The 27,647-nt window shown below is 41.2% G+C and overlaps 1 protein-coding gene across 5 annotated transcripts in view; it reads right to left on the bottom strand.

Moving 5' to 3' along the window:
• SLC23A2 (solute carrier family 23 member 2) overlaps positions 1–27,388 on the bottom strand; it is a 58,761-nt gene extending 31,373 nt beyond the window's left edge. Inside the window, exons 1-5 of one of the 5 annotated variants that reach the window (XM_054804436.1) lie at positions 27,251–27,365; positions 11,453–11,556; positions 4,764–4,891; positions 2,102–2,387; positions 1,327–1,425 (exon numbers count right to left, since the gene is read on the bottom strand). In XM_054804436.1, the coding sequence (XP_054660411.1) occupies positions 1,327–1,425; positions 2,102–2,233 (231 nt within the window). In that variant the 5' untranslated portion in view covers positions 2,234–2,387; positions 4,764–4,891; positions 11,453–11,556; positions 27,251–27,365. Of the gene's footprint in view, positions 1–1,326; positions 1,426–2,101; positions 2,388–4,763; positions 4,892–11,452; positions 11,557–19,126; positions 19,158–27,250 lie in introns of those variants that run through there. The other 4 variants (XM_054804433.1, XM_054804434.1, XM_054804437.1 and 1 more) reach the window with 4 other exon arrangements.
• Positions 27,389–27,647: the final 259 nt, after the last annotated feature.

Consider the following 27,647-nt stretch of genomic DNA (forward strand, 5'->3'; position numbering starts at 1 on the left):
GTCTAGAGATCGCTAATCTTAGTTGCACAATTTCATCCCAACACCTTTTGCTCAAGGCAAATTTTATCAGATTGTCTCTTTCCATGCTAGTCTGAGCATGCTCCAAAAATCAGCCATATGCATGTCAACAGTCGCCAAAATTTGTCCATTAAAATATCAGCATGATCAAGATGGTAGTAGAGATGTAAGAGATACACAAGCAGACTATCCGTAAGAAACAGAGTGTACTAAGGCACATCGTGGCATTCATAAAATGTAATTCTTTCAAAATGTAACATTAAAAGACCTCTGTCAGAATCACCTGTTTAGGGTGTATTTTAAACCTGAAATTCAGAAGTGAATTTTGATATCCAAACTAGAAAATCTTAACTACACACTCTGATATCATCCTTGCCCCAACAGAAGCTACAGCCTCAAAGAAATGAGCATCATGACACTCTTGTTTGGAACAAAGAGAGGTTTGATATTGTTTCAACTAGGAGATTTGAAAAAATTGGTCAAATGGAGGCGTTTTGCAGATTAGGCTTAACCACAACGCCAAGTAGATATAAACATTTCAGAAAAAGGTGCTGTTCAGCTTTACTGTAATCCTCTTCCTTATTTTAAATGAAAACTCAGATTCACACCATCTCTGCTTGTGAGCTCATTCTTGAACAGGCTTGGGGAATGATGGAATTGAGAAAAAAGCTGGAAAAATCACAACCAAATTGGTCTCCTTTGAGGCCTCAATGGGTCTTCCTGAACAGTGAAGATACAATCATCATTACGCAAAGTAAAAATGTTCAAGGGTTTTTATGAATGACCCTTCAGCATTCATAAAGCTGTCACTCAATGACAATAAGCAGCCCACTACTTGGAAAAAGGACTAGAAAAATCAAGTTTATGAGGTTGGAGCTTGGAAGACATTGGGAAAGAGAGTGGGAAAGATCCCACTTTTAAAGGTGCTCAACACCACCAGTTTAATGACTAAATGCAGAAAAAGTTAAGAATTGAAGAACAGAACAGAACAACCTTATCAGGGAAACCATGCAAAAGGTCAATGGAAATGAAGAAATCAAAAAAAATTGCATATTATGGATTTTGGTGTCAGGTCAAAGTGCATTAACAGCTTCTAACATTTGCTGAGTCATCCTCTGTGTTCTGCAACCAAAATGTGTGACCGGAAGAGTCATGAGGACAGAACTCCCCCAAGACCGATCTCAATCTGCAAGTCTGTATGTTTGATTAGAGAAAGAAAATCTCTCAGCCACGTAAAACTAGTGTGGACAAATAATGGAACTGAAAAAGCAAGAATGAGTTCTCCCCTAGAAGGAAACCACTACATACCTTTTCTGCTATGCCATTTTCTGTAGTATAAATGGCCATCAACTCTGTGTCTTCTGTATCCTGATCACCGCTGGACGTTGCTCCCCCATTTATCACGACCTTAAAAACAAACACAAAAAAAAACCCCCACAAGGTCTTAAAATAAACTTTGCTCTGCAATCGTACCTCATATCACTCAATTTTTTCCTTTGGTACTTGACATCTGCCTTTGACATTTTGTCAGAAAACGTTACAAGCATGGCAAGCAATCATTCCTATAACAGCATGTCTAGGAACATACAGAAACTTGAAAGACATCGCATACAGAAAGACATCCTCAGAGTCTGGACAGTGTCAGCTGAGAGTGGAGGGAAACCAGCAGCAGACTGATTGGACGAGTTCCTAGGAGGCAGACATGTACAACAGAATGATAGAACTGAAAATCTAAGTTAAAGACGACAAGGAAATGCTTCTTGGCTGCTGCCTACTACTCATAATCAAGCAGCTCAGGACATACTGGGGGCTGGTGCATTCTGCAGCAGGACAGTTAATTGTTCTACTCATGAACTGCCTGGGGAATCGCATGTCCTGCAAACAGCACCACTTTGGAGTGCAGCCGTGAAATAACTACAGGCAACATAATTGACCATGTTTATATATAAACAGTAACAAGTGGCAAAAGAGGTTTTACTAACTATTTGTGGAAATAAAGATTTTGTGCAACACGATTAGAACAAAGGATTATTCACTGATTCACACTGAGCTTGACTATGTAGTACCTGAAGGTTTTACTTACAGGCAGGGTGAAAAAGGTGGGATGTTTAGATTCATCCTCATATTTGCCTTCTGTTGAGCCTCCTGCCTCCACTGATTTTGAAGTGGTGTTCTTACCGATCCCCATCGTTTCCAGGATGTCGAGGACTTGCATACAGTACCCAAGCAGATGCTTCTGGGATGACAGGCCAAATATGAAGGACAATTTCTTATTTAAATAGCAACACCTCCAGGAATCACGAAAGTGCTCAGTAATCCAGCTGGGGCATTAGGGTTGCTTTTTTAAGTATCGTTAGCATCAATGGCACCTAGAATGGAAGAGACAAATTAATTTTTTCTTGATTACCCAAGACATACGTACAAACACATGCTCCGCAACCTTGGCTCCCTTTCACGCTCATGACTCACCAACTCTTATCATTCCTTTTTGATTCTATAATGAGTAGATTATAATTTAAAGATAAAGCTGATGATATTTTAAATTCTTTCAGGATGGGAATACTGTGATTATTCTCTCATTCTTCTCTCGTGGTCTTCAATTATTAGTGGTATATTTAAACTTTGGTTTTGTTTCAATTTCACAGTCATTTCCATAGAACTTTTTGGGAACAAAGTACACCCATACTCCCTCCAGCAAAATTATCCCAGTCACACCAGGGACATTCAAAGTAATCTGCCTGATGATGCTGAAGCAACTGCTTCACGATAAAACTGTGCATTTTAATTAAATCACTACTATTTTGGCACAGGAACAGGAAAGATCATATAGGTTACTGGTTCTCTTCTGTTTTCCCAGATAGGTCACTATAGTATAGTTTTCCTAGATTTGCTCCTTAAATTAGACCTGTCTGCCCACAGTCATCCACACTTTTCCCATTTCCAAGACTAAGGAATATGAATTAAGGGATTTGAACCTAAACTTTTCACAGGACAACGTAGAAAATCCTGCAGCAAACCAAGTTTTGCAACCTGTGGTTACTGAGCTTCAAAATAGAAAGTGCAGTGCAGGCAGCTGCAGATGAAACAAGCTCAGCTACAGATGAAAGTACATGATAGAACCTGAAAAATGGGCTTTTCTATATCACATCAAGTGAAATTTTCTGCAAAACCAGGAATACATTCAAGCAGCAAAACCCACTGCACACTGGCGTTACTTCAAAAGTAAGTTAATGACATATTCAACTTAATTGCTAGAGGTGGAAATGCAGGTAATGCACATTCAAGAAACACGGTTATGTATCTATTAGAAAGCAAAAAAAGTAAGGTTTGGGTTTTTTCTTAAGCTTCCCTTCCAAGTGCTGCTCAGGAAAACACCAGCAGTTTGAATGTCAACTGTAATTGCAGTAATAATAAAACTTGACAAAGACCCTTCTGCTAGGGGCGATTTAGGACTGTTTGAAAAATTACCAAGTACTAATATTTTAGAACCTCTTAATAGCTGTTAATTGCCCATTTGCTAGAAAATTCTGGTTACTTGAGGTGAAAGAGATATTAATCTTTCAAAGCAATGTAACTTTTCAAGAGAGAAAATATAAGTATGTAAGAAATACTACTTGGGCATCGAGATACCCTTGAAGCACTCCTAGTTAAATCAAAATGGAATGGAAAGTAGTGCCTTCAAATAAAGGTTTAATTAAGACTTGTTTCTTAAAGTAAATATTAAGATAGCATAATTAATTATTTCTCACTTGAACTTAAGACTGAAGAAGACTAGTTCGAGTACTCACTGTCAAGCCGCTCTGAAAAAAAGGCATTCCCGGTTTTACAGTAACCACAGACTTCCCCTTCAAAAGCGCAGATCTCCAGACATGAATAGCAATTTTTAATTAGTTTGTCTGCTTCTGAGTTTGTGTGCAGGAGGCGATGCCTCCTCAAATCTCTACGGGAATGTTCATCTCAAAGCTGCCTATGCAGGTCTGAGAGGTGACACGGATAGGTTAGAGAGGAGTCAGAGAGTAGTTAAAGGTTTTGGGGCAGTGGGGGTGTCTGGGGTGGGGTTTGTTGGGGTTTTTTTGAGAGGTTTTGTTTGCTTTTATTGTAGAGGTATGAGGGATTTTTTTCAAGCACACAAGAAAAAAAGAAAATAATTTGCCTTTTTCTGTCAATGTAGACATATTTTATTCTCCAAGAAAAATCAGTGATGGAGACAGGCGTAGTTTAGTCTGGCAGCTTTATCATCTCGGATTGGAAAGGAAAAGGGAAAGGGCAGAATTACACCTCCCTAACAAATGCAGCCATGCCAAGAGAACACCATTGTAAGAGTTACACCAGCAGGAAACCTGCCTTCAGGAGGTCTGGTTTAAGGTATTTTGGCACAATAAGCTTCTTAGTTAGCATTAACTAGCGTCTCCCCTGATGCAAAAGAAAAGACCATATAATCCTATTTTACTTCGCATTGCAAAACAGTTAAGGCTGCTATCTTCTCAAAGAAGATGTGATCATTCCTCAAGAATTGTTCCTGAGAATTACATCAGGAGAGCACACAAATGAGTCGTGCCTTGTATTAATTCTTGAGAGCTGAAACACAATAGCTAGAACGATAGTGTTTGGATGAGAGTTCCCAGATGATGACAAACGAGCAACTCCAAATTAACAGGCAAAACCAGCCTCTTCTGCTGTTTTTCCTAGAGAGGGAGTGCATGTTTGTGTACACACATATACACGTACACAAACACTACACCTACGTTGTGTCAGGGAGGGCAGTCCAAGGAAAATGAGAATAGGTTTCCAAACTCTTCTTGCTTCCACTCAGCAATTAAACTTGCACTTAATGGCACAGATGATCATCAGATATTTTCAGAATACTTTTATTCTGCAATCAGAAGTGTCAAATTGAAACAGAAATCTTTAAGCAGCAGCAGATCAGGTTATCTGAAAGGTATCATTCTGCTTTATCAGATCTCTTATCCCACCGAGCATAGCTAAACAAGATGACTCAGACGTTTTATAGCCCTCCATAACAAATCTAACTGATCAGAATCTGAAAAGTCATGTAAAAAGAGATAAAACTCATTCAACATGAGCTAGGTACACACAGTACAATGAATTACCTGCCGCTTTGAATCAAATGGAAAGGCTGGAAGTGAAATTTCCACCAGGACACTGATTAACATTCATCTCTTTCTATACCAAATTATCTTCAGTGCTCATACATGATTAACCCAGGAAGGCCAAAAGCTGGCACGGGTTTATAATGCTTTAGATAAGATCAGTATCTAGACAAATAGCCTACTGCAGGGGATAGTCCAGGTGCAAGTTCACAAGAGGAAAACCCTCTTAGCTCGGGCAAGGCCACTCTGCCTCTCTGACACGCTTTCCTTTTCTCCGACACACACATTTTCTTTTCCAGATTTGGTACCATCAGGACAGGACACAAAGCTACGAGTGTCTAGTTAGACACAACATGGTAGTCCTTACACTTTGCATTTTCATGACTACTAATACCACATTTTCTATTTTACCCAGGGAGCTCCTATTTTGTTTAAACAAGTGACAATGCATTTCGAAGTTTGCTGAAAGAAAAAAAAAGATAAAAACCATCAGAGATGGAGATATACAATGCAAGACTGTAATAAAACATACTTCTCATTTTCTTTCTGCAGTTTCTGCCTGCAAGTCATCACTCTGGAATCTCCACCACAAATAAAAACATGCACTGAAGTACACAACAAAGGTTTTCCTCCAGAGAAACCTGTCCATATACCAAGACAGGCTGCATGAAAAGGTTCTATTTCACAAGGTACCGAACCACATGCAAGTCTATCTAAAAAATAATTTTCTTACTAGATTCAAGAGTTAACTTGGGCAGGACAGAAGATACAGATAAACATAAAAAGCTTATTAACATGGAAAGGCAAAATGGACTATGAACCCCATTAAAGGAGTAGGCAATAGTAATATATATGTCTTCTCCCTTGCAGGCATTGTTTTCTTTAAAAGCAGCATCATTTGATATAGTTTTTGACTGAACTGCACTAAAAACGTTCCCTGCTTTTTTGTATTAGTCTGAGAATACCCAGTAACAACTATAAAAGACAAATTAAAAAAAAAAAATCAGATTTGCTGCAATAGCATTCATCTCTACAGTGCTATGTTTGAGGGCATTTCACATTTGAACCCAGAGCTTGGCAAAGCAAAGATTGGGGAAAACAAAACCTATCATCTGACCTGTTGGGGCTTTTCTGTTTGTTTGGTTTTGGGTTTTTTTTTAAACATCCATTAGAAGAGTCAACAATTTGTCAGGTGCTGTCAGACTGGCAGCCCCAGAACTGGGAAGCAATGCTGTGTTCAGGATATATTGTCAAGACCATAAAGCCCATCACCCCATATTTGCATAAGCAGACCTAGAGGTTAACCCTTTAGAAGAAGCTTAGTCTGGACCTCAGGTTCCCTCATCAATGTCATGATGACTTTCAACTCCAAAAACTACTGTTTTTCAAAGTGTAAGAATGATGCAGTCTTTTTCTCCCCAGAAGCTTTAAGAGAGAAGCAGCTTTATGTATTTCCTTATTTGCCAAAACCAACACATAAACTGTCTGAAATCATGAGGGTCTTTCCAAATTCCAACTGGATCTCAAATTTGTATTAACTGAGCCAGGCCTACCATACAAAGACATTAGCCAAAATACTTTAGACTTTCCATATTGATTTGTGCAGCTGCTTTGAGAGGACAGGAGACAGCTGACCCAGCATAAAGCTGAGCAGATAAACAAGAGCAATGGGCGCAAAGTTGGAACACACCTTAAGTGACCTGATTTAGTGCTTTGCATGATGGGGCCACAGCATTTTAGAACTGGTACCAGGTCTCCTAAAACCACAGCTGGAAGCTGCTGGACAATCACAAATGTTTTACAGCTCCATAAAGCGGCAGAACTGTCTGCAAAGACAAACGGAAATTGGCTACCTTATAGTTGTGTTTTGCTGTATCGCTTTCCCTCAAACGCTAAGTTCTGCTGGAGGAGGTCTAGCACACAAGGAAACCAGCTGGCAAAAAACTTAAAAGGAGCATCCTAGTTAGTCTGAAAGGTAAATGTAATGTGCTCCCTCCTATATCTTAGCATAGTAGAAGTGTCAAAGAAAATTAACTAGCTAATCAGTACCAGTGGTCCTCTCCTCTCCTCCTCGACCGTGGAAAATCAGGAACTGACCTACATTCGGTGGCTTTCAACTGCTGGGCAAGGGAAATATTTGTAAAGGAAGCACAACAGGCGTGGTTATAAAACAAGCTGGCGATGAAACAGCACATTCTTTAGAGCATACTGATGGAAAAGGTCCCAGGAGCACTAATGTAGGTATGCCACCTTGTAAGCACATGTCACACCGCTCCAAGGAAGGAGCAATGTCAGATCCAGCCCAGGACCTTTCTGGCTCTTACAGATGGCTGTAGAGCCAAAAGCGCTCGGTGTTTTGCATACACTAAGGAGATTAGAATCAAATTAAGGTGACAGCTTAATTACAATTTTCAATTTATTATTTGTAATTAGCTGTCAGATTCATGTGAATAACAACCACCTTCTCCTGCAAGCAGAGGTGACGCTCAGCCAGAATTGTTCAACCTTACATCAACCGAGGTTAGTTTCACCTAAATTTTACATAAATTCAAAACACTTGACATGAAGAACCAGAACTGCAGCAGTACATCTGGAGTTCCAGCACCTCCAATGGTAGTTTCAAGTGTTTGGCATCTCTCAAACTTAGGCACATGGTGTGTTTAAATACAAATCAAGGCATTCTCTATGTCTGAGATGACATTTTTGGCAATAGACACATGACAGAGACGTGGAAAGGGACTTGGACTCCCTGCACGTCAGGATATTTTATTGTTACAATGTACCAAGTCTGAGCAGAGGATAAAATTAGTTTTAAAATCCACTTCACTCACTCATATCCAATACTGTGAGCACTGCAGAGCTGTTTCTGGAAAGGGCACGCTGTAGACTGCAACTAAAGATAAATTCTCAGTTCCTGTAGTGTCGGACAGCTATTAAGAATTTATGCCAGTAACAAATGCACCACATTTACTTTGTTTAGTTTAAGGAAGTGCATTTAGGCCAAGCAGCTAATACTACTCTACAGCACTACGGACATATTAAAGAGAAATTGCATGCTGCGGGACAGAGCTGCTTACAGTTTGGTTGCCAGCCGATGTTCACCAAGAGACACGGAGAAGGGGGACAGGCAGACACATGGCTTTGATCGGCACGAGAGTATCCAGGGAGATGCAGATGGCTGCAGAAGGCGGCAGGACAGATGCCAAGAGATCAGGGAAGTTTTGAAAGAAACTCCTTCACCGAGACACTGTACTGAACTGATTAGAGAAACAGGAGTGCTTCTGCGCTTTCAAGACAATTAAGGAATCTTGTGGAGGCTCCAATTAGACAAGTTTACTTTCAGAGTACAGCCACCCCTGGCCAGACACACAATTCAACATTTCCCAGTTAATTATGGAACAGCAGCTTTCTCCAGATTGCTATAGGCTCTAGTTAAAGCTGTTGCACAAAATTTCTGTACTGATTTTGTGCCACTGAGATATTAAAAAACAAAGACTCCTCTTCCTGTTATTAGACACACCTTCTGTGCATCAGATAGGAGCTACAGGCAGCGTGGTTTGTATTTCTACACGCCCTCCCTTTTACAAGTCCTGAGTTATGGTATTTTTAATACTAGAAGATTCTTAGAACAAGATTCCCCCTTTCACTCTCCAGCCTGCCTGCCATAGCTGTTCACATCTGCTATTTAACAGCATAAATACAGAAAGCCCGAGAAACTTCTTTCTGAGAAACTTAAAAATTAAACAGTACATTATCAAGGGGGTTTAAAATATTCATGACCAAATTACAAGCAGTCAAGACAGTAGCAACTTTGCTATTCAAAGTTGTTCAAAAAAGTTGCTTGATGTTTTCCTATAAAGCAAAAAGGCCCTCCCCATTTCAAAGGAATCATCAACAAGTATCTCATCAGCGAGTCTAATAAAGTCCAACAAGTACTTAACATGATGCAACCTAAGTACTGCCTGCAGACCCGCAACCACAAGTTCAATTGCTTCACAAGTGCTGGCCACGAGTATTACATCTCCAGATTGGTACTTGGATATGAGGTCCTCTACCCCACAAACTGTTCCAGATCCATCAGTGTGCCCAAAGGGCATTTTTTGAACCTTCCAAGGGATTTTGATCATCTTACATAGGTGAAAAAAGCTGCACAGCACCCGCACTTAATCTTCTGTTGCTACATGTAAAAACCACCTTCCTGCTTTAGTTGTAAGTAGAGCTTTCCCTCAGGCTATTTTGAAACTGAGCCTCTTTGGTCCGAAAAATACTTGCGATTTGTCTTTACCAGGTGCCTCTTGCACCCGGAGGTCCTTCCCGTGAAATCAAATTGCACCGAAATGCTACTACATCCTTAAATGCTACAGAGCAGATTTTCCCCCTCCACTCGGGCAAACTACACCCACACTTAAAAAAGAAAACTATACTTCAAATTCCTAACGCAACACTTCACAAAAGGACATCATCTCCCTTTACCTGCAGTAGATGCAAAGTACTCCTATTTTAAACATGCCCGAACTTCCTAACATTCAGGTATTAAAAAAAAGAAGAGTTGACGGGCACTTTAAGAAGTTTCCGTCCCAAGTTACTTCACTTCAAAGTATGTCTTCAAAGCACAAACATATTCTTTCTTTGTAGGCACTAATGAATTTTTAAGTAGTTGGTATTTTGACTGCCATCCAGAATAGTATGTCTTAACAACTGACCAGCGTTATTAGGGCATGTCTACACAAAGACGCACAGGAAAGTTATGCCGAGCTCAAACCTTCCGTTGATTTAAAGCACATTAACTAAATCTCATTAACTTCCTGTGTGAATGAGCTTGTTGAAAAGAGGACTTAAATCCCTCTGAATGAGACATTTAACAAAGGATCTCACAGCTTTCAAAAACTACATTTGGTTACTCAAATTATCAAAAAAGAGCTTTTTTAGGCTGTGAATCTAAACAAAAATAGCTGAAATATGAGTATTTCCAGTAAGAACAGGTCAGCCTGAAGGTGCGTTTGGTCAAAAACATTATTGGTCAAGCTGTTCCTCGCTCATCTTTCACCTCATTACTCTCTCATTTTATTGTTCCAATAGGCAACAGTTTTGCCAAATTTCTGTGCAGTGTGGGCGCCACCCTCCATAGGAGATCCCATCAACGCGTACGCCATGGTCTGCAATAACAGAGTCCTAACGAAAGACCAAGAAAGAAGTACGCAGAAGCAGCCAGAAGATTCTCCGAAACGGAAGTGCAAGCAAAATCTAGGAGATAACAGTTTTACAGCTTGACATCAAGTGACTGATATCGAATGACACCTGCAGTGTTCTCTAGACAGCAATGACGTTCACGGTAAATAAAAATGAAATAGCGTATCACTGTTCTTTGTAAAATACATCACTAATTTATAGTTTTACTTGTGGCACAGTACACCTCTCTTACTGTTTATGGTACACATTAACTTGATTTATAATAGTATACAGTCCTTACAGTCTCCCTGTGGAGCATTAATAATCTAAGAATTCAGATACCTCCACATTATTATGGATGTTAATACACAGTTCATTAAGCGCCTTCATGGCACTCAGAAAGCAACCTGAGCACACACTGGTTCTTTTCTCAGCTTTCTTTGTACTTCTACTTGGCACTTTGATGAAAGCGACTTTTTTTCCAAGACCTTAATCACATTAAAACAAAGGTGAAGTTAGAGACTCATCTAGGAAAAATTCCATTTATTAAGCAAATCAGGGTAATGCGCCAACTTTTCAACTCTGAATGTGAAGCTCCTTTCCAAAGGCTTAGGCATTCCTACGTCTACTTTTGAAAGAGATACTCACTCCTTGCTGAAAGAGAACAATTTTAGTCCAGTAAGCAATCTAAAACCAGCAACTGATTACACACTTGAAAAAGTTTACACTGAGTTGATCTATGAGGCTTGTCTTGAAATAAGTATTTCACTGCCATTTAACATAACTTAATAAAAGATTTGTAGTTCAAGGAACTTTCAAAAACTTACCAAGATGCTGTACTTGTGGGGTCAAGCATTCTTAAAAATCTCTTTTTTACAACATAAACCTTATATAAATTTCTCCCACTTTAAAAATTAAAAGGAAGCCAAAGTTTACGGGTAAACAGGAAAAAGGGTAAATACTTTTGAGTCTCTCTTTACAGTGATAGTTTTTCAATGAATACTTAAGTCCTCAAATCTTTAAGATATTAAAACTTAGTTATTAAAACCCCGAGTTTGTCAGGTTTAAGTTTTCTTACTTAATAATGCCCACACTGAAGCAGTTGAATTTTTGTAATCATCCCCACTACCATCTGAATTCAAAGCAGCTCTTACCTCCAGAAACCTGTACCAACTTCTAGAGACCGTCTCAGCCAATTCCTCCACTGCCTTTCTTCCAGCCTACGCTCAGCACAACAGTCTGAGTTGCAAGCCGCAGCCTGAAAGGATGCAGACATACCGAAGGAGGATTTTTATAATCTGGTTGGGCTCACTACATTGTATAACTGTACTGTGTCCAATCACGATCTCTGCACGTTACACAACGGCTGAAATGCAGGAAGGCACCACACGGTCATAAACTGTTACTACATGCCTCTGCCATCACCACAAAAAGTGAATGGACAGTCTGACTAACAGCAGAGCGCCTACAGATCAACCCAAACAAGGAGGTTCAAGTGTTTTACATAACCTGCAATGCTACAGCAAGAAAAAAACAGCCGGGGCCCCCAAAATTCAAATTGCTTAAATGTTTACATGCCTGACTCCAACAGCTGTAATCAGGATTGGGATTTTCTCTACGAAGTTAGCATTTTCCTCATAAGCCTCCGTTGTGCAACTTGCATGGAAATATTTTTATTAGCAATTAGACAGTTTTCAAAAAAAATCCCAGATCTCAAAGCTCTGTTCTATAAGACAAGGTTTAGGAACCCATAACCTCACCAAGAACTGAAAACACACAATATAACTTGTGCTGGGTTTGTTTACCTTCCTAATGGAAAATGCTGCATAAAAGTGATGTTAAGGGCCACAAAGTGAGATGGAAAGGGCAAGAATACAAGTGAGAGATTAGAAACAACAACAAAAAGACATTAATGTGCAGTCCTGCCACATGAATCTGTTCTTCTCTCCTCAACCTACCTCTTTCTGCAGGAGGACAGCCTGTCTTAAGGCTGCGCTTACACTCCCAAACATCACTTTATAATTCATCGCATCACAGCCCCTGCCTCAAGTTATCGCTTGCTGTCAAGTTGGTACACCATCCCCTTACCCCACGAGGGAAGCGATTACACAGCAACCTCTCCAAATACATCATGCGCTTGCAGTATTAACGAGACACCATCATTTCTTCTACAACCGATAGCGTAAGTGATAATTAAAACAGGCCACGAGAAACTACCAGACGCTGCCACTTGGGTGCAACTGAGAGGCAGCCAAGAGCACGGCACTCTAGGGCAGAATGAGCTCACTTTACCTGAAACGCACCTTTTGAACCCAAATTTGATGAGGCAAAAGACAGGCCGATGGCGCCATCTAGCTCCCGTCACTTAAGGGGCAAAGTCAGCATTATGCAAGTTTAAAAGTTTGTCATACGCCGCCGAAGCTTGCTTAATTGTCAAGACCTGAAAGCTGTGGCTCATCAGCAGATCAGAAATCGGCATGTGCTTGTTCTTGCATCAAAGACCCAACTTCTGAATAGGGCACATTTAACTGAAAGCTGACACTTATTATGTGCAGTACCCTTTATTCATCATTTACTAAGAATGCATGGCAGAACGCCAATTATCTCCACTGCTTATTTTATGCAATGTGTGCATATATAAAACCACATTGTGTTCCAGCATTTAATTTCCACTGTAGAGAGATGTTGAAAAGTTTTTTCCTCCACTTGCTCCTTTTCCAATTATTCTTCTTCCCTTTGCTCTTTACGGCTGATTTCCAAATGTTTTCACAAACAGAAATGTTGTCTAATTTCAATAAGGAGAAAGCTTACAGCAAGCATCATCATATCTTAAGACCATAGAACATAAACTGCTGTACCGCAGGTCCCCAGACTACCTGTAAGATTAGTCATCCTCAATACTTCTGAGGAATACGCTGGAAATTATTTTAAATTCAAGGCATCTGATGTTCTCACAGGGAGCTACAGGACTAGGCGATCGATGGCAAGAAAAATACACAAGGTTTTGAAAGAAATAAGCCACTTTGGTTTTCACTCCAATGTCCAGAATTGTTGTTTGATTTTTTTTTTTAAATAGTTGCATTAAAATATACCAGGGACTCAAATGCTGCTTGCCCTGAATATCAAAGTTCAAAATTCAATGCAAGTAATATTACTTAAGTATCCAATTAATCAAGACTTGTCTATTTACCTTACAATTAAGACTAATTGCTCCAAAGTTCATCACTGGTGAGCAGAGAATTTCATCATTCAAAAGATTTATTTCTGATTACTTAGTATTTACACTCAATAATGTAGTGCAAATAAACGACCTACTAATCTGGATGCCTCCACTTAAACCCCAGCTTCCATGATCGACAGTCTGGACAGATCTAATCGCAGGTTGTTTGGTTAAAATTCCTCGCAGTGAATAGGTACTTAATCACTGCCATACTCGAGATGAATGTTAATTCAAGATATAACTCTTGCTTTTAATTCAAGACAGTGGAATATTTCACAGTGCATCTTCAAACTCCATCATGCACTGAAAGACAAGCGGGAATAAACAGATGAGAAGCTCTACGTATTGTGCACTTTACTGATGGAAGTAAAATCACAGTAGACAATTACCTTGCTCTTTCAGTGCAAGAAGCATTGTCATGATGATCCTACATAGCTAGTCATCATTTTTATTACCTGCTTAATATCTGAAATTTAAACTGATGGGAGCATTTCTCTTGCTTGAGAATGTTACTCATAGGAGGAGTTCACTTCTGATTATTATGAGAAAATCCAATTTTTTGCTGACTTCTCAGACATACAGTGTTCAGTTTCAGGATGAAACAAATACTTTAGAGTGTCAGAGTCAAATTACATATGTTTCCTGCTAGACACACATTGGTAAACTGACAATTTACAGGCAACATTCGGAGTTGGAATATTTATTCTGAAGCCATCCTCCCTAGTTTTGCAGCACAAAATTCCTCTTTGAAGTCACCGATTTCCACTGTACTGAAAACTGTGTCTTGTGTATAGGGATGGCACACAACGGTTATCTCACATGATCGAAATTGATAATAACATGACTCAGTGACCACAAACACCTGGTAACTAAATCCCTCCTTTGAACCTTCAGATATTGGCAGGGAATAACAAGAACGAACAGCATGAAAAGGCAAGTCTGATGCAGTCACTGAAAAAATGTTACAAAGAGGTTTTCTGTTCCAGAACTTACCTAAAAAAAAAAAAATTAAAAAGAAAATAAAAATTCAGATGTGGCAAGACACCCTTCTCAGAGCAACGCTGTCAGAAAAAGGCTCATCTCCTTTGCAAGAACGACCTGGTCCATCAGGACGGCAAGGTGTAGGATGCCTCGTTTGTGACAGCCAAATGTGTCTCCCAACTACTTCCTGTCAAAGTGATAATGAGTGACGAGAGGCATTCCTCAGGGGTCATTCCTCAGGGGTCGGTCCTGGGACCAGCACTGTTTCACACCTTTGTGGGTAACATGGGCAGTGGGATCGAGCGCACCCTCAGCAAGTTTGCTGATGACACCAAGCTGTGTGGTGGGTCGACATGCTGGAGGGAAAGGATGCCATCCAGAGGGACCTTGACAGGCTGGAGAGGTGGGTCTGTGCAAAATGCATAAAGTTCAACAAGGCCAAGTGCAAGGTCCTGCACGTGGGTCGGGGCAATCCCAAGCACAACTCCAGGCTGGGCAGAGAACAGATTGAGAGCAGTCCTGAGGAGAAGGACTTGGGGGTATCGATTGATGAAAAGCTAAACGTGAGCTGGCAGTGTGCGCTTGCAGCCTACAAAGCCAATCACGTCCTGGGCTGCATCCCCAGCAGCGTGACCAGCAGGTTGAGGGAGGGGATTCTGCCCCTCTGCTCCGCTCTGGTGAGACCCCCCCTGCAGTGCTGCGTCCAGCTCGGGGGTCCCCAGCACAAGAAGGACATGGAGCTGTTGGAGCGAGTCCAGAGAGTGCCATGAAAATGATGCGAGGGCTGGAGCACCTCTGCTCTAGAGACAGGCTGAGAGAGTTGGGGTGGTTCAGCCTAGAGAAGAGAAGGCTGCAGGGAGACCTTGGAGCACCTTCTAGTCCCTGAAGGGGCTACAGGAAAGCTGGAGAGGGGCTGGTGACAAGGGCAGGGAGTGACAGGACAAGGGGAATGGCCTGAAGCTGCAAGAGGGGAGATTGAGATGAGATCTGAGGAAGAAATTCTTCTTTATCAGGGTGGTGAGGCCCTGGCACAGGGTGCCCAGAGAAGCTGTGGATGTCCCTTCCCTGGAAGTGTTCAAGGCCACACTGGATGGGGCTTTGGGCAACCTGGTGTAGTGGAGGGTGTCCCTGCCCATGGCAGGGGTTGGAACTCGATGGTCTTTAAGGTCCCTTCCAACCCAAACCAGTCTATCATTCTATGAAACATGTAATCTTTTACATCAGTGAAAAGATTCAATTTATACAACAGACTCCCATGAACATCTTCCAGAATACACTTAACATAATACAGCAAACACAAGAAAATAGCATCACATATTAGTAGAATAAATAGATCCACTTCCACCCACAACTTGGAACAGCAGAAAGGCTAAGCCATTAAGTTTGATCTTACAGAGACATTTATAAATCCATTGAATTATAAATTCCTTGAAAAAGCACTTACCAGAAGATATGCTTTAATATGAAAACATCTACTTTCTCTTCCCTCATGCTATATCAAATATACACAAAGAATTACTGAAACTGCTTTGAAAGCTTACCATTTAATTCAGTGAGCAATGCACGGTCCTGGGTACTACCTACACATACCCCTTGTACGTGACTCAACTCATTAAAATGTACATCTCTCTCATCAAACAGAAAGGATACCTAGAGGCAGTCCATGTTAAGTGAATTCCACTTTAGTAGTTAGAGAATGCGATGCTTTGTGCCCAACTTCTGTTGTTCTTAAATCCTGAATTCAGTTACAGCTTGTATTGCAGTGTTTCTTAGAACTTCTCCTGCAACTGTGCATTTTTAAATACTTGTAAGAAAAATTTAGGGTCTGAGATGGATATCAAAGCACAACGATGGCTGTTCTACATAAAGAAGTAATTACAAGACGGAGGTGTCTTTAAACATACCTACGGCTGATTGCTGGGCAAGAAATAGGAAATCATTTTCAAGGAAAAAAAAAACAACAACAGAGTAGTGAAGCCAAAGCCATATACTCCACAGGCACAGCGATCAAAGCGCTTCAAAAATTAATGGAGAAGGAATGTGCTTTTTGTGACCTGCTATTGTATTCACCATGTCCATAAACTCAGTCGGACGCCTACGTCTTTCCTGGACCTCCAAGCATGCTTGTAATTAAAGGCAAAAGCTCACATCCTTTTTCTTCTAGGAACTGACAAAAGAAAGACCTGTTTATTTGCCAACATAGCACCATGTGAGGTTGCTACCCTTAAAGCATCATTACCTTCACGTATCCCCAGATGCCCAGGGAAATGCTGTCAACTTCAACATACACTTAGAAGACGACAGTGTACGGCCCAAACTCTAGTATGCAATAACTCAGTCAAGGGAACAACACACAAGTGACCTAATAAGCCCGAGTCTCTAATAACCCTGCATCTAATAAACAACAAACAGGAACTCTCCAGGTAGACTTCACATCTACGACTTCAGTCTCTTCATTTCTCTAACGTCACACCACAGAAGCATGTCCTAGGTGCACTCACAGGTTCTAGCTACGAGCAAAAATCCATGATCAAAAAAATCCATGATCAGCCCAACAGCTCTGAGCTATTCAATGCCACAGATCACAAAATGAAGTGGAGATGCAAATTTATACACCAAGTCTAGGCATGAAACATCTGTTGGTGTTACCTGCTAAAGTTGCAATTTTGTAATTTTTTGGTATTACTTCAGCATTATTTTGCTGTTACCATTTAGTTAGCACATTAATGTTTTAGCTTTATCTCTCCCTATATATATATCTAACATAGAAAGTTCTATCCTTCAGTTGAAGTTGCCATTATTTTCATTTTCTAAAGGTAAAACATGTTTATACAAAAACACATTTTGCATTCAAAATGCCATTTATTGAGATGCCTAAAAATCTACCTGCACTAAACAGCAAGCAGCCAGGTGAAAACTTTAGCTGCAAGACTAAATGTTTTAAAATAGGGGGAGAAAAAGAGCAGATAGCCATGCTTCTGTTCAGTGATCCTGGTATCTCGTTCACGGTTCAATAAGCGAACGGCAAATGCAGCTTCACAGCACTGCCCAACTGCTCCAGCAGCTGCAACTCCTCCTCCCACCAATCCCAACCTCCTTCATCTGAAATGAAAAAAGCCCTTTTAATCTTCAAAGCATGGCCACAAGTCAATCTCAAACTTAGCACACTTTTTAATTTTCTTTTTAATTATCCAGTTGGGAGAGTTATGCCCTCCTTGCTCGGCAACCTTTCATTCCTTCAAGATTATTTCAAGAAATCTTTCCTGGGAATATTCAGCAAATTTATACCCCTTGCAGAGGAAATGTTTCAAGGCTTCCAAGCGCTGAGGGGGAGAGACAGCATGATTCTTCGTGTGCTTTTGTGCAGGCAACCTTTGCTGTGTTACACGGTACCCTCAGTTCTGCAGGCCAAGTATCTTCAGGCTTCAGACTGCTGGGAGCAAAATCCCGACACATCTGCTCAAATACCTTCCCAGAAGTAAGTTGTCACTGCGCTGGGTTTTAGAGCCCCCGAGTCCTGACATGGAGCCAACCCCCAAACCGGCAAGAGAATTTATTTCTGCTGGAACTGGCAAAAGGCTGGGCACAAGCAGATCATCTATTGGTACCATAAAGCAATATAATAGATGCTATTATTATTAATAATAATATTAATAATAATAGCATCTATTATTGCTAATATCATTACTACCAATAACTGTTGACCAACTGTTTGTCCCATGAGTTTTGGTCACTAAGCATAGCTTGGTTTCTCATAGCCATAGCCACAGGGAAAAATTGTCATTATTGCCATTAATGATTTTCAAGTTAAACCAGCACTACTTACTCTCTGCCCACATACTAAACGACTGCATGCAACCCAGCATTTGATTCCCACACGTTAAGCCAACCAATTACTAATTTATTTATTTCACAATGAGCCTGGAAGTGTTTACAGAGAGAGGCTTGTGTTTAACTAGACCTGCTGGTTAACTTCCCGTACTCGTGTTTCAGGCAGGCTTAGGTGAAAGTGTTTACTGGCACAGCAATCATGATCTCTACTTCCTTATAAACGTGCATCTGTGCATCTTGCTTGCAGCTGAAGTTAACTTGACGCCACCGGTTCAGTTCTCTGACTCCACAGGGACAATTAGTAGAGACAGGAGGTAACTAAGACTTGTTGAAACCCAGCTGACATCTAACCTGTACGTCATTTAACACGTTACCCTGGAGAAATGTAAGATGAAATTTAGTCCAATAGCTTTGATGACTTTTCTTCATACATAAGCAGTTAATTAAGAATGCATTAAATATATATTAATGCATTAAATAGCCCTACAAGCAACAAAACTGTTACAGAAGGGTAAGTGAATTCTTCTTCAACTGAAGTGACAGAAATGGAACGGTTCACTTAATACCGAACCGATTGCTCAGGAAAAGCACAAAAAACTGTAATATTTTGACAGAGTTCACATTACTTATAATACTTATGCCAACTATAGTTTATTGAAGGAAAGCTTTTACTTTTCAGCAAGACACGCCTTTTACAAAAAGGTATTTTGGCAACATTTAGTGGAATACTTCATTGTGATTTTTGCCAGTAAAACAACCCTTTTTTAGCCAATATACTGCAGTTTCAATACTGTACCTTACTGGTTCCTTCATCTTCAGGGCTCTTTTGCAGATGTCTGTATAGCACTACTTTAAAAAAAAATCAAAATCATTCTTACTTAATTGGCATCGCTTAAAATGCGAGAATTCTTTGCTGCTACTATTTGGAGTCATATCATTTAGGTGTACATTTTGCCCTCAAACAAAATTTTCCATTTGAATAATTAAGAGGAGAAAAGACCAATACAGACAGAGTCTCCTTTGAAGGTACCCACATGCTGTGTGTCTCCATAATAAATCTATTACCTGCCATTCAACAAAACGTTATCTGTCACAACAGCCTCCAGAACAAAAACAGTAATTAGACTCAGATCTTAATACACTCGGTGCGCTGTTCTGCGTTCTACAACTCGGCACGTTTAGAAAGCAAGGAACTGTGCACCTAAGTGAGATTAAAAATTGGGCTAATACTGATCATAAAATCTTTACCAAAACCAAACAGCCAAGGAGGAGAGCTCAGATAATACTTTGGGTTCAGGCTCATTTGTACTAAGAAACTTAATAGAAGGCTTAATTGACAACTTTGCTTGATTTGATTGTGCCTTATTAGTCATTTTCATGTAAAGCATTAAATGTGTTTGATCCCTTCCAAAGAAGAGGAAGACTCATTAGCAATGGATGTTTACAAGTACCCAGGGCTCAAGATTACAGCAGTTCTTCCCGTTCTGCAGAAAGGGTTTTTTAGATCTATGTTTTTATGAGAAGGATCACGTATCATCTCCAAAAGAGCTCAGGCTTTTTCTGATACTTGCAAACAAGACAGACGGACAACGAAAACGTCAGCTCGTTTGAAAGCCTGACCTGTAAGAGCCGACTCAGTTTATAGACCTCAGTACGCAGCTAGCCATCCAGGAAAATTCAAGCCGTAGGACCAGTCAACACTAAAGATTATTATTTATACCAAGGCAGATTTTCTATTTTCTATCTTCTGAAATGAATACAGCACAAATTGAGCTGTTTGCATTAATTTTTCAGTTTCTGGATAGAGCAAATAAATAGATATACTATCTTACCACAACAAAACCAGAACACTTGGGTATTTAAAAAAAAAAAAAGCCACACCCTCATCCATCTAATTTTTTTGTTTGAGTTTTAAAAGCATCTATTGGGAAGTTGAAATAAAGTAAAAGTAACCAACAAGTGTCTAACAGTCTGAATAAACCAGAATACAGCCCTGTAAAATCATATTGACAATAACTTTTTACACTCAGCATAATCTCCTAAAATTCCACACACAAAACTAAACAGTACCCATGCAAATACATACATCAAATATCAGCAAACAACTGATAACTGTTGTTATTCCCATTTGCGAAAGGACACAGTACAGTATGAGAATGCTGCAATTATCTCTTGCAGTCTGATCCTACAGAACAGGGACCTGGAGCTCCAATTTCTTTCTTGTCAGTCTGAATCCCAGTTATTTCCTACGTTTGGCCTTTATACAATGAAATGCTCATCAGGAAACCGTATTTTCTAAGCTTTTATCAAAAACTCTAATCTCTTAAAATATTACCAAGTAAACACTTCTTGCATCAGGAACATCTAGCTCAACTTTCAGAAACAATTCATTTTGTATAAAAAAAATGAAAAAGGAAAGAAAAAAGCTGCTATAACTTGTGAAGCAGCTGGTGCTTTAGAGTACATCATCTGCAAAAACAAGAATGTGTTTTCTTTGCTCAGGTATGGTTAAGGGTCTGAATATGGGATTCTCCACACAAAGGGCAAGTAATAAACAGAGCAAGAATTGTAGAATTTACAAATTTATTTTCCTGCCATTGGGATTCAAAGACTCCATGGAAATTCAAACCTTATCACAGCACAGTCCATTTAAGTGCTATTAACTCTGGTACACTTATTTTCTTCAGCACACAAAATAAGAGGTTGCTAACTTTGCGGTGCAGCATTTTATTTCCATTCCAAGCTTCTAAATGTTAAAGTCGTGAAATGGAGTCACATGTCTGTTTTTAGGAGATACTCTATATGACCTTGAATAAGAACATATACACACTTTTTTCTTTAAAAGCACAACAAAACAGCAACACTGAGCTATATGCTTAAATACAAGACAATACAGGTAGGTGATAAAAGGAAGAAGGCCAGGAAAAAAAAGAAACCCTTCAGATCACTACTTCTGTGCTAGAAAAGAAAGACTGCTCAATAAAGATGTGCTTAATGGCAGACTGCAGCGGTCAAAGATCTCCAGCATTTCCTTCCCATTGTTAACACCAGGTAAACTACGAAATCCAGAGCACTGGAAAACTGGGATCAACTCACTAACGGCACATTAACCGCCTCATCATATAAACACAGCGAAGAGCACACTTGGTAGACTCCGTGTTTAAGGCACCTACCTATTAAAGCTTCCAAACTGCACTTTATTCTAAGATTGTTAAGATTGTAACTTTTACAATCTTACAAGCGTACTAATAGCCAGCATACCACTAAAATAGGCCTTAGTGCCCTAGGCTGCATTTTTGTGGCCATGCAAAATAAGAGTAAATCCAATTAAAATGTGTTGCTACATTTAGAGCCCAAACTACTCAAAGCATCCACAAACAGGAGGTTAATGCCCAGGAATGTAAATGCGTAAAACCCCCCTGAAGTCACTTTTTACTTACTTTCCTGCTAGGCCAGCACTGCTGTCTACCATGCATTCTCAAAATGCTTCAGCCAACTGTTCGAGTGACACGAGCACTGCAATAGTTTGATTTAAAAATAAATTCAGACAACAAATTTGGGGGACATGCAGCCATTCAAAATCCATTCAGTGAGTCACTACATTTCAAAACAGTCAAAACCAAAATAACGGTGAGTCAATTTCTCCTTCACCATTTATACTAATTTGAGCCCATACTTCAAGCAATTTTAATCTAATGCAAGCGTAAAGGAAACGGGTGCCGAATTAAAACAGTCCCTTTTATCACAAAGGAGATAACAAGCAAATGCTGGTTAAATCCAAACACACACAAACAATTCAGTTTTTGCTTTCATACCACGCCGAGCCTAAAAGTTCGAAAATACTCACAGGTACCGTGCTGCTACTTACAGCACCTCAAACACAATTACAACTGGACTAATCTGCCCCCATCTGCTCCTAAAAAAAATAACTATTAGACAGAGCTTGTTTTCTCAGACATTTTGCTGACGCAAGTACAAGATCAAAACATCACTCATTCAGAGGAGAAAGATTTATTGGTCTCCATAATACACAAGCTAAAATCCAGCTATACCGTTATTCTGAGCTGCAAGTGACACGCTCTTACCAACACAGGTCAATTTTATCACATGCTTAGTAAGGTAGGGTTTGGGGGAAGAATAAAATATCCTGGCTGCCTGAATATGGAGAGAAGAAATTCTGGAAATTCCCCTTCACCAGAATAGCACAAAATTTATTCTCTCCTGAAGCTTTTTTTTTTTTTTTAAATTATAAAAAAACCACCAACAAACAAAACAGACATTTTGATGGTAAGTGTATTCCCCTCCCCACCATAACCTGCATTTTCATCTTCTGGCCCAACAACTGAGACACAAGGAGATTGAAATCATTGAATTTCTAATTATAAACCCGTTAAAAGACCAGTTTTACAATTACCTCAAGCCCAGCCATTCCTCTGCAAATAATAAAATGGAGTTGTCAGACAGGAACAAAGAGTATTTCAACAGTCCCTGCTGCACAGGATGGAGACAACCAAAACGTGTGCTTTGGGACTCCCTCACAACAGTCTGGCTGGGACCTCAGTGGTTAATTCATCTTTCCCAAAACCAGCCCCGAGTTTTCAATCCCCTCTCAGCCCAGCACTACTCTGGGGCCACGGCACAGCCAAGAAAAGAGCCACAGCTCTCTGCAGACCCAAGGCGAATGATGATTCACTATTTACTAGACTGATGACAATGTTCAGTACCAAAAAATAAGTTCATCAAACCACTGAGAGGGCACTGGATTAGAAAGCCATAGGAGACGCATAGCGCATTGCTAGGCACACTGTACTTCTGATGCAATACACATTTCTATCGCTGTTTGGCAACAGAAATGGCCAAGATTAATGCTGAGCGCAAGGAATAAAACTGGAGCAGACTTCTTAACTAGAAGACTAGTTCTCCCTCCTATTTCCTTTCCCCACCAAGTGCCGGCAATGTTTTAACACCCCAATTCCCTTTCCCAAAGAGGTAGTTCTACTCCTTTCATGACCAAGTTGCCATGGCAAGAAATCCACGTTTAGATTCATCCCTGATAGAAGAGCATTCAAATAGCAAACTTTTCCTTCCCATAACCTGAAAATGGCCAAATATCATCAGATTTCTTCTCTGCCTTCAAATAAACATTGTCATAGGATGGCTCATAACAACTAAAAATATTTAGCCATAAAGAAAATATGGTCCCCAGTACCAATAAAAGCATTACATGCAGTACCATGAAGTTAGCAGAACGTCTTAATGCACTTCACCCCTGGGAACGGCTAGAGAACATGGCAAATAGCTTTCTTTTTAAATGATTTATTTTATTCCTGCCTTACACTACATCATGATGCATCTCTCTCTACTCATCTTGACTGTTAATATTTTCTTCCTGCAGCTTTTAAGTAAAATAAAACACTGTAACTGCTGTCGGACTGTTTCAGGGCCACTAAGGCTTCAGAAATAAGAACACTTGATACAAATAAATTTTTCCAGCAATACATGAACCATCATCTTCAGTGGAAGAAAAACCATTCTGCACAACCATTTGCATTTTCTCTTGTAAGGATAAATGCATAAAGAAGTGTTTGAAAGTAAAATAAATCTATTGAAGAAATGGCCCCACAGAATCTTTTCAGGCTTGAGTTTTCTTACTATTTTTCTTATGTGGTTCACACAAAGAAGCTGACAGGAACAGCTACAGCAGAACAAGATCCAAAAATCACCTTGCATGGGACACTGTTTTGTAATCTGCGTGCCAGTTGACTTCCCCCTGTACACACAAGAATCAGGAGAGGTTAACTGCTGCAGGTCAGATTAGGTCATTAGAGCAGCTTAGCAGCCACTTCTGGAGGAATCTCTACTGAAGATGGGTAAAGTTTCACCCGTTTATTTTTCAACCGTCTCCAACCAACCCAAACGGCACAACAAAGCCACTTCATAGCACAATAAGAAAGTTCATTATATTGAGGAAGTTAACAGATTTGGCTATACCAGGAAGAAAAACAAACAAACAAACAAACAAAACATACTGACAGAATCAAAACCAGAAAACACAACTTGGTTTAATTTAAAAACCTTTGAAATAGTAACTGCATACAAATGCAGCATCTTCTGCAGAGTCTTCTAAACAAATGTGGGGGAAATCCACAGTCATTAAGTTTTCTGTTAGAAAAAAAAATAATCGTCAAACCCTGGCATTATCTTAAGTTCCCCCTGAAAAAAATAGTCTCCAACCAAATAATGCCAACAATGACACGACTTTTATTTGTCCACTGGAATTCAACTCCCTGTTAGCTTCAACTACAGAAGACAGAAATTCTCTTATTAACAGTCTTTAAAAAAACCCATCCACATACCTCACTCGGTACAGTTTTAGGGATGTACACACAGGTTTACCTGTGGCTCAGGGAAGGTAAGGAGCAGATAAAAATTTCTCCAAACAGATCTGGCTTCAGTATAAAAGCAAGACTTCTGTAGGCTAACCCAAACCCAGCTCCCTGACCTCACCGCCTGAGCAGCCATCCATAGGGGTACCAGCACCACTGAGGGGTCACCGCAAGGCTGGGAGCACCCAGTTGGTGATGGATGGGGGCTGCTTAAAAGGAAACATTCATCAACCTGCAGCCCAAATTATCCTACTATTTGAAAAGCTAGCTGGTTTTCCTTCAGATTTGTTTCTGTACTGAAAATGCAAAACGAGCAAGAGGTCTGTACTCAGAGAACCTTATTTCCATCCAGCTCCTTACATCTACTCAACGTGAGAGCTGGGTGCACCAAGAAAGCACTTCACCAAATCCAAGCCTAGCTAAGAGCAAGGCTTACAGACAAGTGGCAGATTGGGATGGATTTTAAACCATATGAATGTGGCCTATTAAGGACCAGCAGGAGCATAACCCACCCTTGAGAATCACAGTCCTTACCTCCTTCCCCTACCCCCAGGGCTCTGACAAGGCATCTTCAACTCCTACTTGCATCTTTACTAAAGCCAAAGGCTTGTTTAAATCCATGATAAAAATCTCAGGGCTTGTTTAACCTCATTGCTAGCCCAAGGTTGAATTTGTTCAGGTGCATCTCCATGTTAATGCTGCTCTAATTTCAAGCTATCTGGATCGTGACTCAAAGCTAGGAGCAGGGTTGTAAAACCTCATCAACTACTAATCCAATTGTTCTACATATCTCAAGGATTATTTTCCAGTTTACTAACCTGAGCTACTTGTTGCAACAATCCTTTATCTACAGTGAAATCACTAGGCAGATCAAGGTGTGCAGCACATCAGTAGCTAATCGCTCCAGTATTTGTTCTGCTTCTCCGCTGGGTTTTATAGCCTGCATCAAACTCCAGCTGCCAGTAAAACCACTACCCCAAACAGTCTGGGTTTTTTTTAAGCTTAAACTGGGTAATTTAAAGCTTGCTCAAGTATGGCAACACCATGCTGCAGTGAGGATTACACAGACATATTAAGCTCCCTGTAAAAACAGAGCATTTGGTGTTTTTATTTCAGCTGGTCAAGTTCAACAGCAACAGGGAGCCCAGCATTTACCTGGCACTGAACTAAGAGAGTCATCTGCATGGGGCAAATGGTAAGACGGAAAAACTGAACACGTGAGGTTTTTACCTTGTTTTAAATACATCTGGGGATTTCCCTTTCCTGCCAGAATCTTCTACTGGCTCTGCCTGCAGCTCCCTTTCGAGGTCAGCCTCTGTCTGCACTTACCTGGCAGGTTAAGGGATGCGCTGCACGGGACCCCAAACCACATTTAAGTGTGTGTCTTCCCAGTCTACAAAATGACAGTGACAGCTCCAAAATGAAAGGACAGGAACAAAACTGTACAAGCCTCTGCTTGCATTCCCATCTTTTATGAAAAAAGGCAAAAGCCACTAACAACAGAAATGCACGATATTAGTTGTTAGCCGTTAAGTAAGGAAATCTAATGGAAGGCTTTCAACAAGCTTTGTTCGGGCATTTTTCAGCACTACCTACATCACTTATTTTTACCCAAAATGTACCTTAAAACAAAAGAAAACCACACACAATACCAAATGGGGCTCGCAAGTCAAAAGCAAAACCAGAAATATTTACTGCCTCGATCTGCATTGAAAAAAAAAAAGCCAACCAAAAAAGCAAACAAATAAATAAAAAGGGGAAAAAAAACCCCAACCTCAAAGCATATCACGAGAACGGGATCAGACAAGAAAGCGAGGCCACCCCTTCAGGACCAGGGGAGAATTAACCTGCATTTCTCCATCCCATTTCCAAGCTTACGACTCTACCACCCATTTTGTTTCAGATTAAAGAAAAAAAATTAAAAAAGATTACCTCAAGGGAACAGAGCAAATACCACCCACCCACCCCGCCCCAGACCCACGGATAACTGCCCACCGGTGTCTCTGCCTCGCAGGGCAGGTGATCCCGCCGCAGGTGCCCGCCTCAGGCATCCCCTCTCCCGCGGCCGCCCAGGCCATGCCCCAGATGGGTGCCCCTTCCCCTCCACCCAGCACGGGCTGGAGGCGATGCCGAGCCGGAAAATGCCGGCACGGAGAATATGGAGGGATTTAAAAATATAAATGTGAAATAAAAGGGAGAGGAGGAGAGGTACGGACGGCGCAGGAGGGGCAGGAGCCGCGCGGCCAAGGTGAACGGCAGCCGGGCAACATGGTGGAGGCTGCGGGGGAGCCCCAACCCACCTCCCCGGAGGAGGAAGGGGCAAGCCCCGGGCGTCTGGGGATGGAGGACGGCTCTCAGGCGGCGGCGGGGGGCCGGGATGGAGGTGACAGCAGGCGGGAGGCGAGAGCAATAACCGCAGCGGGCTGAGGGGAGAGCGCCGCGGGGGAGGCGCCGGCGAGGCTTCGCCCTTAGGACAGGCGGGCGAGCGAGCGAGCGGCGGTGCCTTGCTCGCAGGAGGAGGAGGACGGGCTCACCTGCCATAGCGGGCTGAGGGAGGCAATGGCGCTCAGAACTGTGGCTCCGCTCCCCTCGGTCGGCAGCGGCGAGTGTGGCGGGGCCGGGGCCGCCCCGGCAGGCAGAGCACGGGGCGGGCCAGGCCCCGCTCCGCCCCCGACAAGATGGCGCTTGCCGCTCTCCCTTCTTCCCTGCGGGCCCTGGCGCCATGGCGGCCCTGGGCGGCCCGAGAGCCGAGTTAGCTCCAGGGGACTGGGAGGGCTCCCGGCCGGGCTTGATCCTCCTCAGCGGGGATCGCCCCCCCACGAGGCGCTTGGTCTTTGGACGTGTGGTGTGTCCTTCCCCAGCCCCCAGGAAAATGGTGCTCACCTGGTGTCACCACAGGCTGTTGTTAGCCCTGGACCTTTCTGGGGTTTG

Source organism: Grus americana, chromosome 26 (genome assembly GCF_028858705.1).
Source record: "Grus americana isolate bGruAme1 chromosome 26, bGruAme1.mat, whole genome shotgun sequence".
Taxonomy (NCBI): domain Eukaryota; kingdom Metazoa; phylum Chordata; class Aves; order Gruiformes; family Gruidae; genus Grus; species Grus americana.